General features: G+C 49.2%; 1 protein-coding gene and 1 long non-coding RNA gene across 2 annotated transcripts; one reads left to right on the top strand and one right to left on the bottom strand.

The window, feature by feature from the left end:
• On the bottom strand, positions 1,332-5,777 carry PNMA8A (paraneoplastic Ma antigen family member 8A). The gene is given in 6 exon segments (XM_005664614.3): positions 1,332-3,579; positions 4,080-4,859; positions 4,862-5,008; positions 5,010-5,102; positions 5,105-5,285; positions 5,287-5,777. Coding segments are annotated over 6 exon segments (1,317 nt in total). The 5' UTR covers positions 5,355-5,777; the 3' UTR covers positions 1,332-3,531.
• LOC102166902 lies at positions 5,893-12,620 on the top strand. Its single transcript, XR_303849.3, has 3 exons — positions 5,893-5,978; positions 8,769-8,883; positions 12,333-12,620. It is a non-coding gene; the product is annotated as an uncharacterized LOC102166902 (long non-coding RNA).

The raw sequence follows: 16,611 nt of genomic DNA, 5'->3' as shown, positions 1-16,611 counted from the left end.
TAAACAAGATGCGGCAGACAATACAATGCATATTATTCAGGAAACATATTTTAATCTTCCTTATTACTTTTTTAGGCTACACCCACAGCACACAGAAGTTCCCAGGCTAGTTCCCAACCCACCCCACTGCAGTGACAATGCCAGATCCTTAACTGCTAGGCCACCACCTTCCTTTTTTTTTTCTTTTTAAGCCCGCACCCACGGCCTATGGATGTAACCAGGATAGGGGTCAAATCGGAGCTGCGTCTGCCAGCCCACACCACAGCCACAGCAACGCCAGATGGGAACCGAATCTGCGAACTTCGCTGCAGCTCCGAATCCTTAACCCACTGAGCAAGGGCCAGGGATGGAACCCACATCCTCTTGGATACCAGTCAGGTTCTTAACCCACTGGTTCTTAACCACAATGGGAATTCCTGCTCTTCCTTTTTAAAAGGAAGAAAATTCTGAGACCTGCTCTAACAGAGATGAGTGTTGAGTACACTCTTCTAAGTGAATCTAGCCAGTCACAAAAGAACCAATACGAGGTGCCTAGAAGAGTCAAGCTCACAGAGCCAGAAAGCAGAACGGTGGTTGCTGGGGGCTGGGGGGAGGGGGCAGTGGACAGTCATCATTATTGCTTAGAGTTTTAGTTTCACAAGATGAAAAAAGTTTTATGAATGGATGGGGGTGACGGCTGAACAACAGTGTGAATGTACTTAATGCCACTGGCCTGTAGACTTAAAAACGGCTAAATGTTAAATTTTATGTTATGTGTATTTTACCACAATTTGTTTAAAAAAGTGGCAGAAGGCTACCAATCTACTTATCCTATCCATGGCACACTGAACACAATGTCCAATAGGTGTTCACATCTCAAAGGAGAATCTTTATTCCAAAACCTCCAGAAAAACAGGTTATCCTGACAACCTTCATCAATGGGCTTTAAGCGACAGAACACAAATACTGGGGAGGGGAAAAAATGGCCTATCATCCTGCTTCTCAGATAAAAGCTCTACTGATATTTTACAGAAGTAAAAAGAATTCACATGCAAAGCTAAAAACATAAGAGGCACAAAAAAAAGGAGCAAAGGGAAAAAGACATTCTCCTCCCCTCACATCCCAGTCCCTCCCCAGAGACACTCCCTGTTTAAAATATTTACTTTCTGGAGTTCCTGTCATGGCTCAGTGGTGAACGAACCCCACTAGTAACCATGGGGTTGTGGGTTCAATCCCTGGCCTTGCTGAGTGGGTTGAGGAACCGGCATTGCCGTGAGCTGTGGTGTAGGTCGCAGACCAGCTTGGATCCCGTGTTGCTGTGGCTCTGGTGTAGGCAGCAGCTACAGCTCTGATTCAACCCCTGGCCCAGGAACCTCCATATGCCGTGGGTGTGGCCCTAAAAAGACAAAATAAACAAATAAATAAACAGTTCACACCACGGGCATCCATAAGAGACTCAATAGATACTGAGTTTGAGCAACTTTATTTTATAACATATAGATTCACATTTGCTCACCACAGTGTCAAGTTGTTAACACAATGAAACCCTAGTGGATTCCCAACTTAGCAGCTGGAGAACCACAGGCTTTCATCACCTTGAAAGGCCCATTCGCCCCTGTGTTCTGTTTTGCTCAGACCCCAGAAAAACTGTGCCACACAGAGAGGAAGGGCTGCAAAGGGAAACCATTTCCTTTTTTCTACATCCTCAGACTCATCCAGGGTTTTGAAATGATTGTCACAAGAAATCTGTGTTCCAAGTTGAATCGCTAACAACCGTTCACATTTTTTATCACAAAAACTCAAGTCAGAGGAGAGACCCCGAGAACAAAAAGAGCTAAAACTCGGAGAGAATGTGACGACCGAGTGCCTCGTTCCTACGATCCCACAGCTGAGTATCACGGGAAGGACAAGAGCCTGTGAGTCCCGAAGGGAGACATCCTGCAGTGATCTACGGGCATGCGCAGGACCACCTTCTCCCACTTGGAGACTTTCCTCTCAGTCACTCTGCAGGAATTTCAATGACAGGCAAATGGACAGCAGGATCGGGGAACTGGGTACCTACCCCAGAGCAAGCAACTGCTGAAAGCAAGGGAATGTTTTCACAATCTGACGTGACTGATGGGCTTATGACGTATTCAAGCAGCAATTTTTCAATTCTTTTGTTTGTTTTTTGGTTTTGGCCACACCTGTGGCATGCAGAAGTCCCTGGGCCAAGGATCAAAGCCAAGCCACAGCAGTGACAATGCCAGATCCTCAACCCGCTCACCCATCAGGGAACTCCAGTTTGTTTGTTTGTTTGTTTAAATGCAGGAAGAAATAGATTCAGATTACTTCTTTAAGCACACTTGGGGCCTCTCCAGGACACAGTTTGGAAGCCACTGAGCTCAGGAAACTTGCCCCTTGCCCTCCTCCCACGTACAGAGGAAACACGGTTTTCTGGTTTATTCAGAGGGCAGAAATGAACGTCCGATCTCTCTCTCTCTTTTTTTTTTTTTTGTCTTTTTAGGGCAGAACCAGCAGCATATGGAGGCTCCCAGGCTAGGGATTGAATCGGAGCTGCAGCTGCCATCCTATGCCACAGCCACAGCCACGCCAGATCCGAGCCATGCCTATGACCTACACCGCAGCTCATGGTAACACTGGATCCTTAACCCACTGAGTGAGGCCAGGGATCAAACCCGCGTTCTCATAGATACTAGTCAGATCTGTTTCTGCTCAGCCACAACGGGAACTCCTAACATCATCTTTAAAGACTGTATTCCCCTGTCTCCCTATACCATGAGATAAAGTCTCCAACCTCAAAGACATTGAGAGTTTGGGAGCACCAGATGGAATTAGAGCCGGAGAGCTGGTCATCCCAGAGTCCTTCCTACCCATCACTCTTCTTGCCCGCAGGCTTCCTGCACGGGTTTTACCCCAAAAGGGAATCCAAGTGCCATTTTTACAAACAGAACCTAAAACTGGACACTTTCAAGACCCAAGTGGACATGTTTTTCCCCAAAACTAACTCCTGGGACCTTACCGCCCTCTGGTTAGACGACTGGCAGATGGCCACTAAAGACCAGTAGGAGGACAAGGAAGTCAGGTCTGCAGCGAAGACCTTGACTCAACTGACCCAGCAGTCAAAGCACAGAGGCGGCGGGAGGAGCGAATGATCCCCCGCTCTTTAAGACGCAGGGCCCTGCAGAGCTCGGCTGACCATCCAGAAGAGGAATCGGGGAGTGGGGGAGAAAAGCCGAACACAGATCCAGGTAACAGTGACCCTGCCCATGTGTAAGGGAGAGTGTTCTAGAATGTGCCCCATCTGCTTAGCGATGCTCCAATCTCTGCAGGTGAGTCTATGAGAAGGTAAAAAAGCAGGCCTGGCAGAGGAATAAACCACAGGGGTACGCCTGCCTCCCCCTCCAGCCCCCAGAATTCTTCCCACCTAAGATCTCACACGCCATTTACCTCTGAGAGCCGAATTTCTACAAACTGGGTCCCTAAACGAGTCAAGAGTCAATGTCCAGAGAAACGTTGTTCCCGACTTGGAACTTCTTCCTTGGTCTTCTTTCAACTCCTCAGGTACGGGTGGTCCCCCAAATCAAAGCTTTCGGGGTTCTGTGGATAAATTAGAACAGCTAAAGAACAGAAGCGGGGCGAAGAGTCATTGGGAAGTTTTCCCACTTGCTTGAACGTTCGAAGTCCTTGAACATCTCTAACTCCCGAGCAGGCCTCCAGAAAACTCCACCCTCAAAGCCACCTACCCTGACAAATGACATAACCCCAAACAACCCAACTTTTGCGGACGGAGATGGGTTGGGTGGCTGGAGAATACCCCAGAGACACTCACAAACAAAAGACAGGTCAGTGGGTTGGCTCTGCCACTTCCTGTCCCCAGAGGTGTCCCTAATGTTGGCCTTCAGGGGATCCTGGGAGGGGAGTCAGGGCTCTCAACCTCTAAAACCTCAACTAGGGCGTCACCCGCCTCCTCCACTGCACTGGGGCCCGCCTCGCCCACTATTTGATGTGCCGACCCCCTGGGTTCCTCTGCCCCCACCTCCCTCTGCTCCTCCCCCCCATTTGCTGACTCAACCCAAGTGACTTGTCGTCATTCTCACCATCGGAGGCTGTGGCTTGGCCTTTGGACCCTGTGAGTTTGAGGCTGGCGACTCAGCAGGCTGTGGGCCCTGAGGGGCCTTCTGGACCATTATGTTCCTTCCCGAGCCTGGCCCTTTCTTCGGAATCACTGGTTTCTTCTTGGTGTCCTCCGAATCAACAAGGACATAGGAGACAGGGCCCAAGCTCACCTTCTTTTTCTTCTGCTTGGGGGCAGGGCTCTTGGCCGGGGCCCAGCCCATGGCCTTCTGCTTTGGTGGGCCCTCTGGACCACCATCTTGGTCTGACTCAGAGGCAACTCCAGGGCTCCCAGCTCCTGCCCCAGCATCGTCCGGTGTGCTACTGGGAAACTTCCAGGCACATTTCACTACTGGCTTCTTCAGAGCTGATTCCTGCTTCACACAGGGCTTTTTGCTGCCCCCGACATATTCTGAACCCTCTGTATTTTCAGCATCACCAGCCTCAGGAGCCTCCAAAGAGGCCGAGCCACGAGAATGGCTGCCTTTAGACTTCTTCCAGGGCAGTGATTCCCGCTTGGGAGTTTTTTTCTGCTTAGTTCTCCTGGAGCGAATTTTAGCTCCAGCTTTTCTAACCCAAGGTTTAGGAGGGTCACCCTCAGCTTCCACATCATTCCAGTCGTCCACCTTCTCCACTTTCGAGGCAGAGCCCACCTCTGCAGCCCACCCTGGCTCCTTCTTGACCTTCCTCCCTGCTGCAGAAGCCAAGGATGCCACCACCGGGGCCTCAGCAAGCTCCTGAGCCCTAGCTTCCTCCCTGCTCCGCGCAGCTCGGCATCCGTGTAGAAGATAGCTTGCACCACTGCCCCTAGAAGCACCCCCAAGGCTTCTGCCCAGTTCTCCGGGGGCTGATTCTGGTTGCGGGGTGGTCGGGGCTGGTTGAGCTGCAGCAGGTGGACCACATCCTCCCAGGTGCTGCCCCTCCGCATCCAGGAATTCATTCAGGTTTTTTTAAAACTCAGCATCCTGGGTGGGGTCCCTACACACCACTCTCCAGACGCCCCCCCCCCCCTTCCTGGGAATGCCCGGGGTATAGCCCTCAGGTTCACGCCCTCGCCGACCTCGATGAGGGCAGCTTTGGCATTCTCTTCTCTCAAAAAAATCTTATTGAGCACGAAGTATGGGCCCAGTGGGGAGAGGACCCCATTCAAGGTCTCCTCAATTTCCGCCTGCCCACAGTCCTCCGGGATGCACCAACAGGGACCTCCGGAAGTCCACATCCATGCCCCGGCACCAGTCCTCCAAAAGGGTCACCGCCATGGCTGCAGACCCCTGACGTCTCCAATCCCACGTGTACTGAAGCGTCTACTGGGAAGACCCGGGCTGTAGCGGTCCCTAAATAGCAATTCTGTAAGGTGACAAGAGGCGGGGGGTCACATTCCCGGGAACAAGGCCAGGCTCAGAGATCTCAGCGGTCCCCTCCACGGCTGGGCGGCAGAGGCCTCGCGCTTTCCCAGGGCCTTCCTCCCCAAACCGTGCCCGGTTGCTCACACGTGTCCCGGAATCAGCCGAAAACCAAAAACCAAAGAAAGGCCACCCTGATGCACGAAGGTGCCAGCTCGGACCAAGGGCCCGGGGACACCAGCGTCCGTTCCAACTCGAACCCGAGTGGGTCATAAGGGATCTGGCCTCATCCAGTCAGCAGCTCCGAGCCCGAGGGGGGCGATTCGGCGGTGCGCGCTTGCGCACTTTCGCACTTGCTCCCGCGCAGCCCGGCGCGCAAGGCCCGCGGTCCCCATGGCAACCGATGATTGCAAGGGGCCTGCGCGTGGGCTTCGTAATTGGGCTGGGGGAGCCGGGCGGAAGTTTACTGCTCAGCTGTTGACCAATCCAGGCGTGTTCTCTGATTGTCCCTCCGCGTGCAGCCTTTCCACCCTGCTCTATGTGAGTAGCGTCTGGCACGGGAGGTGGGGAGTGTTGACTAATGAGGCTGCGCTAACGAGGCCTTTTACCTTCCTGTTGGGTTCAGCCAGCAGGACTCATGGGCACCACCAGAAGTCAGAGAGCGAGGAGAAAGACTGGCTTCAATCCCTGAGTTCCTCTAACAAAAGCCAGAGCTTTTGTTGTGAGCCTTCTCCTTCAGCTACAGTTCCTTTTTCCAGAGATTTCCAGAAGCCTTTAGAAATGTGTACACACACACACACACACACACACACACACACACACACACACCCAACCCCCGCAAGCCTGAGGATGGTGCCTCATCTTTGCTGATTTCCTCCGATCACTGCCTAACAGACAGCACTTTTGTTAATGGAGCAGTCCTTATGACTAGGTTTGAGTTGCCATGCTTCATGTCCAGGCCTCACGGATACAGCCACCTGGCAATGCAGCTTCCTAACCGTGCCATTTAAGCGATTTGAGCTCTCTGAGCTCCTTCCTCTTTTCCACAGTAGGAATACAAATACAAACTTTTCGGATCCGGAAATTTTGAAAATTCAGGGCGAGCGTGTATGAAAGATGCAGTGGGCCTAGGTAGTCAACCAAAATCTGTTGCTTGAATTCCATTTTGGACTCGGCCTTTACAGGGGCAAAGAGCCAAATATCCATTTCACTTCCTCTCTGGCATCCCTGAACTTGGGCATTATCAATATTTGTGTGATTGGGAGGTTCTGATGTGGCCTGGAACAAACCCAACTAGCATCTGTGAGGACGTCGATTTGATCCCTGGCCTTGCTCCGTGGGTCAGAGATCTGGCATTTCCATGAGCTGTGGTGGAGGTCACAGAAGAGGCTCAGGTCCCTCGTTGCTGTGGCTGTGGTGTAGGCCGGCAGCTGTAGCTCTGATTCGACCCCTAGACTGGGAACCTCCGTGTGCCATGAGTGCAACTCTAAAAAGCAAAAAACAAACAAAAAAGAATCCCCATTGTAGCTCAGTGGTTAACAAAGCTGACTAGTATCCATGAGGATGCAGATTTGATCCCGGGTCTCCCTCAGTGGGTTAAAGATCCGGTGTTGCCATGAGCTGGGGTGTAGGTCACGGACACGGCTCGGATCCCAAGTTGCTGTGGCTGTGGCGTAGGCCGGCAGCTACAGCTCTGATTAGACCCCTAGACTGGGAACCTCCATATGCCAAAAAGAAAAACAAAAAAACCCACAAATGTTGGGAGTTCCCATTGTCATGTTGCCAAATGTGTAGCCCTAAAAAGCCAAAAACAAAAAGAAAAACAAAAACAAAATAAAGCAAAACAAAACCAAGAAGAGCTGGAGTTCCCGTCGTGGCGCAGTTGTTGATGGATCTGACTAGGAACTATGAGGTTGCGGGTTTGATCCCTGGCCTTGCTCAGTGGGTTAAGGATCCAGCGTTGCTATGAGCTGTGGTGTAGGTCTCAGACATGGCTCAGGATCCCGAGTTGCTGTGGCTGTGGTGTGGGCCGGCAGCTACAGCTCTGATTAGACCCCTAGCCCAGGAAACTCCACATGTTGCGGGTGCAGCCCTGAAAAGACAAAAAAGAAAAAAAAAAAACAAAAAAAAAACCCAGAAGAGCAACTGGATCGCTCACATGTGCACAGTTCATGTACATATATTTTGGAAACTCTCTGGCTCTACCTACTAAAGCAAACCATATATTTAAAAAATAAGTAAATAAACAAGAGTGCATGATGTGGTTCAGTGGGGTAAGAACCTGACCAGAGCAGCTCTGGTGGCTGCAGAGATGAGGGTTCAATCCTCGGCCCAGTGCAGTGGCTTAAAGGATCTGGTGTTGCCGCAGCTGCTCCGATTCAATCCTTGGCTCTGGCTCAGGGACTTCCACACATCACGAGTGCGGTCATAAAAATAAAAAATAAAATAAAGTTGAAAAATAAAAAATTTAAAAATAAAAAAAAATAAATTGAAAACGTTTTAAAAAGTAAAAAAAAAAAAAAAAAAAAAAAAAAAAAAAAAACCAACACAAACCCTGCAACTTAAGAACTCCATGCCTAACTGTGTAAACACTCAACAGAAATGTCTTCACTAAAAGCCATGGGCGAGGATATTGGTTGCAGCACTGTTCACGGTAACTAAAATCTAGAAATTACCCAAACACCAATCAGGAGAAGAACACTAAACTGTATAGCATGTTCACACACTAAAATACTAAACTATTATCATTATTTTAGTATTTCAAGCAGAGTTCGATCAGAGAAACAGATTACTGAAGTAATTAAGCATTCCAAAATGTTTAAGAGATGCATAAATAAGTACATGAGAGAAAAAAAAACCTTACATTTGGGAAGTTGCCCGGTGGTGCAGTGGGTTAAGGATCGGGCGTTGCCACAGCTGTGGCACAGGTCCTAACTTCAAGGTTCAGGTTTGAGCTCTGGCCTGGGAACCTCCGCAGATCACAGGAGAGGACCAAAAAAACCCTTAAATATATACACACAAATTTAAGTTATATACAAATACATATTTATAAATATACAATTATATGTGTGTGTGTGTGTGTGTGTGTGTGTGTGTGTGTGTGTATAAGTGGAGTCAGCTACCTGCCCCTCCTCCCATCAGTGAAACACCATGATTACCAGTGGACCTAAAATAGTTTTGAAGCATCCTTAGTAGGAGTTCTGGCTGTGGTTTCCATGACAGCACTTCCAACTGCAGTTTCCATGACGACCTGTCCCAGCAACCCCCACTCTTCCACCCATCTCTGCACTGTAGGGTTACCTTTGTGTTCTCTTCCCATTTCGCCTTTAGGTGTTTATTTTGTCTTCTTGTGTATTTCATTTGAGAACGCACAGAATTTCCATGCATACTGAACACACAGAAGATTGGGGGTGCTCTGGGCTCCCACCCAGCTCTCCTCTGCCAAGTAAGTTGTAATGACCCGCCATGTTGGCCCTGTGACTTATCTGGTTTGTGCTGGGAGAGCTCCTTCTGGCTTCAGACTTCCTTTAGTTTGTACTTCTAAAGGTCACATGACATGGCTTTCCCCCTCGTCACTCACCCCCAGACTGCCAGCCTCAACATCTGGTGTGAGGAGTTCCCATTGTCGCCCAGCGGGTCTCGAACCCGACTAGTATCCATGAGGTTGCAGGTGCATTCCATGGCCTTGCTCCCCATGGGGTAAAAGTGCTGCTGTGAGCTATGGTGTAGGTGGCAGACGAGGCTTGGATCTAATGTTGCTGTGGCCGTGGCGTAGGCCGGCAGCTACAGCTCTGATTGGACTCCTAGCCTGGGAGCCTCCGTGTTCTGCACGTGTGGTCCTGAAAAGCAAAAAAACAACAATCAAAAACATCTGGTGTGAGTTGGCACATATATTTCTCCATCTCACATAATCATTAAAAAATACAGATTATTTCCAAATTCCTTTAGTTATTTATATTTTTAAAAAAATATTGTTAAAATACTTCAGAAAAAAAAGAGGATGGGAGGATAGATGACACAAGATTGGCCATGAGGTGACCCAGAAAAAAAATTATTACCTACAGAGGTCATTATATTCTTTTTTTCTGCTGTTGTTTACAGTTTTAAATTTCCGTAAGAAAAAAAAATTTTTTTTTAAATGCCTTTTGCCTTTGGTCTTTTCTTTTTTTTTTTTTTTTTTTGTTGTTGTTGTTGTTGTTGTTGTTGTTGTTATTGTTGCTATCTCTTGGTTCTTGGGCCGCTCCCGCGGCGTATGGAGGTTCCCAGGTTAGGGGTTGAATCGGAGCTGTAGCCACCGGCCTACACCAGAGCCACAGCAACGCGGGATCCGAGCCGCATCTGCAACCTACACCACAGCTCACGGCAATGCCGGATCGTTAACCCACTGAGCAAGGGCAGGGACCGAACCCGCAACCTCATGGTTCCTAGTCGGATTCGTTAACCACTGCACCACGACGGGAACTCCGGTCTTTTCTTTTCTTTTTAGGAGGGGGTGGAAGTTCCTGGGCCAGGGATCGAACACACGCCAGAGCAGCTACCCAGATGCTGCATCGACAGCATCGGATCCTTCAGCCACTGAGGTGAACTCCTCCTCTCCTCTCTTCCCCTCCCCACCCCTCTTCTCTCTCTCTCAGTAACATGGCTTACAGAAAAAGCAAAATGCTTCCCCACAGAATTTTGTTTTAACCCAACTGTTCTAATAAAATAGTCTGTACTATAGCTTTTAAAAGGTAAAATTCTGGAGTTCCTGCTTTGGTGCAGTGGGTTAAGAATTCGACTGCAGCACCTCATCTCGCTGTGAAGGTGCAGGTTGGATCCCCAGCCCAGTGCAGTGGGTTAAAGGACCCCACTGGGGTTGCAGATGCAGCCCAAGAACGTCCGTATGCCTTGGGTGTGGCCATAAAAAGAAAAAAAAAGGTAAAATCCATTATTGCTAACTGATTAGAAGGAGGCACCCTATCCTTCCTTGTTTTATTCAGATATTTAAGCAAATAAGTATGTATCATGTTCTCTACTTAAATAATTGTTCTCTTGGAGTTCCCGTCGTGGCGCAGGGGTTAACGAATCTGACTAAGAACCACGAGGTTATGGGTTTGATCCCTGGCCTTGCTCAGTGGGTTAAGGATCCAGCGTTGCCGTGAGCTGTGGTGTAGGTTGCAGACACGCCTTGGATCCAGGGTTGCTGTGGCTCTGGTGTAGATCCCGATTAGACCCCTAGCTTGGGAACCTCCATATTCCGTGGGAAGCAGCCCAAGAAAAGGCAAAAAGACCAAAATAATAATAATAATAATAAAATAATTGTTCTCATAGTCTTAAAAATTGTCATTATTGGAGTTTCCACTGTGGCAAAACAGGATCAGCGGTATCTCTGGGCCCAACACAGTGGGTTAGGGATCCAGCATTGCTGCAGCTGTGGTATGGGTCACAACTGTGGCTTGGGGTTGATCCCTGGCCCCGGGAATTCCATATGCCATGAAGCAGCAAAAAAAGAAAAAAAATGTCATTATTAAATACTTAGATATGTGAAAAAAAAGTACAAATAATAACTGAATGAGCACCTGGATGCCAGTTTGCCCACCACCCCATCCCCGGCTTAAGAACGGAAGCTCTTCCCTGCTCATTTAGGTCTTTTTCAGCCCCTTTCTTCCATGATTCTCACCTTAGGATGTCGCTGTTCCTTCCATATGTCCTTCGTGTGGTTTCCTCCTTGTCATTGAAGCCTTGATCCAAATGTCACCTCCTCTAAGAAGCCTCACCAGACTCCACCTGAGTGCAGGAGTTTTCCCCTCACACACATTCACAAAAATCACATTGGCTTATTAGTGTATCCGTTAGCATCAGTGCATAACAAACAAATTACTCCCCAGAGTAATTTAAAGATAGTGCTTACACTATCCAAAGGTGTATTCCCCCATTAGGGACAAAGCAAGGCCCTCAAAAGTAGTCACCGTCCCTATTCGTTCACCATCAGATTCCCCAGAGCCTAGACAGTGTTCACCAGAGAGGGACAGTGGATCACTCTTTGCTGAATGAATAAGTGACTGTGTCCACTGACTATCCTGCGTGGGAAATGGAGTGGGCCACCGGGACGACCACTGTAACGCTGAAGCCAGAGAGCGAGGTGCTCTCTTAAAAAATAAATAAATAAGAAGAAAGAGGGTTGTGAGAACAAAGCCGGAACAAAGGCATGCTTAGTCTTCAGTGTAGACAGGTAAACAGTAAACACTGCATCAGAGACTCCTGCCCTCCCGTGCCTTGGAGGGAGATGTTCCCCCCACCCAGTGACAGTCAATGAGGCCATTTACTCCAAGTGGCCCTCAGTCCTCTGGGTGGCATTCCTGGGAAACTTGCCCATCTTCACTCTCCCTGCCTCCTCTCTCTAAGCTCAGGTCACGTCAAGGTTGGAGTATTTGCAGCTCAAGTCTGTCTCCCCCCCACCCCCCCCAGCTCCATGTTCATCACACACATACATTTTCAAACATCTCCACTGCTTGTAACAGGCCTTAACCACAAAACATATGCTTTTTTGCCTGGTAGGCTTTCCCAGGGGATTTCTTGAATTCCCTCTCCCCGGTGGTCCAGCTTTAGAAAAACCCATCAGTTGAGAAAAGAGCCAGTGAGAACCACCTTCTAGGACAGCCCCGCAGGGCTGGCTGCAATGCATGCTGGGGCCCAGAGAACGGAGGGGCCAGGGGAAGGGGGGTTGTAATAGCGAAGAGCAAATCTGACTCCATGTTGGAACCCCTTCTTTTACTTTAACCTTTGTATTCGATGGCTTTTGCTACAAGTTAATCACTAAAGGGATGTCACCTGCAGTTTAAAGTATACCTAGCGGCCCATCTCCAGGAGCCCTGCCTCCCATTCCTGAGCATGACGTTAAGTACCTTTGTTTAGCTCACAGGAAACATCCCAACCAGGCCCACCTGTGAAGGACTGCAGGCAGGAAGCAATCAACACAGCCCCTCTGGGGTCTGCCTGGAACCTGGAAATAAATTGCAGCAGCTTAAGCTTTTTTCCTTTACCTCCTCATCTCCCCCTCTTTACTCTGTAATAAAAGAAACCAGCACCCGCCCTGGGCATGATGGTTCTACGCTAGTCCACCTTCTGGGTTTGCTGCCTTTTGTTTCCAAATAAAGTCACTATTCTTTGTCCCCAAAGTTCATTTCTCTCTCTTTTTTTTGGGGGGGGGGTTGCTGCAGTATGTGGAAGTTCCCCAGCCAGGGAACAAACCCAAGCCACAGCAGTGACTCAAGATGCTGGAGTGATAACACCAGATCCTTAACCCACTGCACCACAAGGGAACTCCAACAATTCATCTCTTGCTGTATTAGTCTGTTGTGCAGTGACCAGTACGAACTTGGACTTGGTAACAAGGTGAACGCATGGATGGAGCTGAGCCCTTGAATATGCCTCGGGGGGGGTCTTGTAATTATTATCTTTACTATAATCATTATCATATTCATATAATGTAAAATGTCTGTTATTATGATTATTGAGCAAGGTTCTAGCACTGTTTATACAGCAGTGAACAAAACAGACAAAATCCATGAGCCTTGCAGACAGACTAAAGGCTTTCCGGACAAGGAAAACAGTCAGTGCAAAGGCCCAGGGGCTGGAGATCGTGAGATGTTTGAAGAGCAGCAAGGCGGCCCGTGCAGCTGGTGCAGAGTGAGGGAGGGGGAGAGGGTGGGAGATGTGATCAGAGAGGGAATGGGGTCTTAGCAGCACTTGGCTTTTTCTCCAGAGGAACATGGGAGACACTGAGGGGTTCTGAGCAGAGGTGTGATCTGATCTGAATTTAACCCTCAAAAAGGCACATGGGGAGTTCCCGTTGTGGCCCAGCAGTAACAAACCTGACTAGTATCCATGAGGATGCAGGTTTGATTCCTGGCCTCACTCAGTGGGTTAAGGATCTGGTGTTGCTGTGAGCTGTGGTGTAGGTCAGCAGCAACAGCTCCGATTCGACCCCCAGCCTGGGAACTTCCATAACCCTCAAGTGCGGCCCTAAAACCCAAAAAAAAACCACATCCAGTTTGCAAGAAAGCCAAAATTCGAACCTATATCTGTCTGCCTTGCTGTTCCCTGATGGGGGACTTGGACCCCAAGCAAGGGTCACCAGGCCAGCCTGATGAGCCCAGCTCTGGAACTGAGCCTTGAGCAGGGCTGGTCCTGGCAGAGTCTGCCAGGTGCCCTCAGCAGAGACTTCCCTCTGTTCCATCAGCCGCCAGCCAGAGACCAAACCTCATGGCCAGTCCTGAGGTATATGATTATCCAAGAGCAGCTTAGGGGAGGGGCTGGAATTTATCTTTCTTGCTCAGTCTGGATTCCTCCACTCACTTTGAGTCTTTCTGGACACTCTTTGAGTCTTTCTGGACACTCTTAGTGCCGTGGGCTTCTCTCTGCAAAGCCTTGGTCACTCTTTTTATTTTTTGGCCATCCTGAGGCATTTGGAGTTCCAGACCAGGGATCAGATCCGAGCTTAGTTGGGAGCTGAGCCACAGCTGTGGCAATGCCAGATCCTTTAACCCACTGTACAGGGCCGGGATCGAACCTGTGTTCCAGCACTCCCAAGAGGCTGCTGATCCCATTGTGTCACAATGGGAATTCCAACCTTGGTCACTCTTGACCTGGATCACAAATCCTGGTCCTTCAGGTCTCAACCTCCTCCAGGAAGCCCTCCCTGACTGCCCAGTCTGGGGCGAGCACCCCCTTGAAGCTCCGTCGTCCCACCTCTGCCCACTCTGGGCCATCCCTGCCTAGAAATTGGTCTATCTCCCCCACTGGATTGTGAACCCTGGGAGGGCAGGGCTGGGACTGTCATTGGTCACCTCTGTGTCCCCAATACAGGCCAGACACAGAGGAAGGGCCCGGGGAATATTTTTATTGGATAGATTTGCCACACATTCTCCAAAGACACTAATGTAAGAAGGGAGAAAATTTAAGGTGATGCGAGAACTTGGGTCAGGCTCGGGTTCAAGCCCAGACCCCATGACCTGAGAGCTGGGAAACTTTAAGCCTGTCACTCCATCTCTTCACTCCATCTCTCTGAGCCTCAGCTTCTCTGTCTGCAAAATGGGGTGTTGGGAGGATGCTGGAGATGATGCATGTGAATCATGGGGCCAGGCACAGAGAACTTGTGCGGCACACGCCAGCTTTCATCACTATCAACATCCAAGATGGGGACATGAATGAGTTTTCCCAGCAAGCACTTATTTTACCTTTCCTGGTTTTTTTTAGGGCTGCACCCACAGCATATGGAGGTTCCCAGGCTAGGGGTCTAATCGGAGCTACAGACGCCAGCCAATGCCACAGCCACAGCAACGCAGGATCCGAGCCGCGTCTGCGAACTACACCACAGCTCATGACACCACAGCTCACTGCTACGCCGGATCCTTCACCCACTGAACGAGGCCAGGGATCGAACCTGCAATCTCACAGTTCCCAGTCGGATTCATTTCTGCTGCACCAAGACGGGAACTCCTATTTTATCTTTTCCAAATTGATGGGGGACGGGGGGGAGAAGCACATATGAATAAGCATTTTTTAAAATTTGAAGTATAGTTGATTTACAATGTTGTGTTAATTTCTGCTGTACAGCAAAGTGATTCAGTTATGTACACACACACACACACGCACGCACGCTCTTTTAAAATATTCTTTCGCATTATATTTATCATAGGACATTGAACACAGTTCCCTGTGCGGTAGAGTCGGAATGTATCGTTTACCTGCTCCGTGCACAACAGCTTACACCGCCTGACCCCAACCTCCCACTCCGTTCCTAAGAGTCAGCATTTTAATCTGATTATAGACACCAAAAGAGAGCAGTATCTATCTATTAGGGAAGAAAATACTGAAAAGAGGACACGAAAAATCTCCCACAAATTCACGTTGCGTGGAGAACCTCGTTACCACGTTGTGAAAGGTAAGGGCTCCACTCTCATCCAAGGGTAAAATGGACACAAGTCAAATGTTCTGTTTCACTCATCAAAGAATTCCGTGATTGTACGACCAGTTCAAAAGGAAAAAGCCGGAGTTCCTGTCATGGCTTAGTGGCAACAAATCGGACTAGCATCCATGAAGACACAGGTTCCATCCCTGGCCTCGCCCAGTGGTTTAAGGATCCGGCGTGGCCGTGAGCTGTGGTGTAAGTGGCAGATGCGGCTCGGATCTGGCGTTGCTGTAGCTCCGGAGTAAGCTGGCGGCTACAGCTCCAATTCGACCCCTCGCCTGGGAACCTCCACATGCCATGGGTCTGGCCCTAGAAAGACAAAAAAAAAAAAAAAAAAAAGTAAAGAAAAAGCCCCAGGGCAGACACACAGGTAGGCCATTAGGGAGGCTAAAATGAATTTCCTTCATATACAGAAAACTGGTTCTTGCGCAGTGGGAGAAGGAAATAGCACATCCACCAGACAACCTTCCCTTGCATGTCTATGGACAACGGTCTGCACTGTTTTGTTATCTGCCGTTTGCAGAGGTGTAAAGAGGTCACAGATTCAGAGACCCCATGGAACTGGGAAACTCAAGAAAGGGCGCCAGACACCGCAAATTTTTCAGCCAAGACACCAGTCAGCTTTTTAGCACATCTCAAGGCCTTTCCGGTTTTTTTTTGTTGTTGTTGTTGTTTTGTTTGTTTGTTTGTTTGTTTTTTGTCTCTTTGCTATTTCTTTGGGCCGCTCCCGCGGCATATGGAGGTTCCCAGGCTAGGGGTCGAATAGGAGCTGTACCCACCGGCCTACGCCAGAGCCACAGCAACGCAGGATCCGAGCCGCGTCTGCAGCCTACACCACAGCTCACGGCAACGCCGGATCGTTAACCCACTGAGCAAGGGCAGGGACCGAACCCGCAACCTCATGGTTCCTAGTCGGATTCGTTAACCACTGCGCCACAACGGGAACTCCCGTTTTTCCCCACAAAAACAACAGAGTATAAAATATCTGGGAGTTCCTCCACGGCTCAGTGGTTTAAGGATCCAGTGCTCTCACTGCTGTGGCTCTGATTACAGCTGTGGTGCAGGTTTGATCTCTGGTCTGGGAACTTCCTCATGCCACCAGTGTGGCCAAAAAAAAAAAAAAAAAAAAAAAAAAAAAAAAAAAAAAGAAGCAAGCAAGGAAGAAGGAAAGAAAGAAAAAGAAAAGGGGAAACCACACAAAATACCTGAATTCATCTCGTG

This window comes from Sus scrofa, chromosome 6 (genome assembly GCF_000003025.6).
Source record: "Sus scrofa isolate TJ Tabasco breed Duroc chromosome 6, Sscrofa11.1, whole genome shotgun sequence".
NCBI classification, from domain to species: domain Eukaryota; kingdom Metazoa; phylum Chordata; class Mammalia; order Artiodactyla; family Suidae; genus Sus; species Sus scrofa.
The sequence above is the reverse complement of the archived record's forward strand: the minus strand, read 5'-3'. Positions and strand labels throughout refer to the sequence as shown.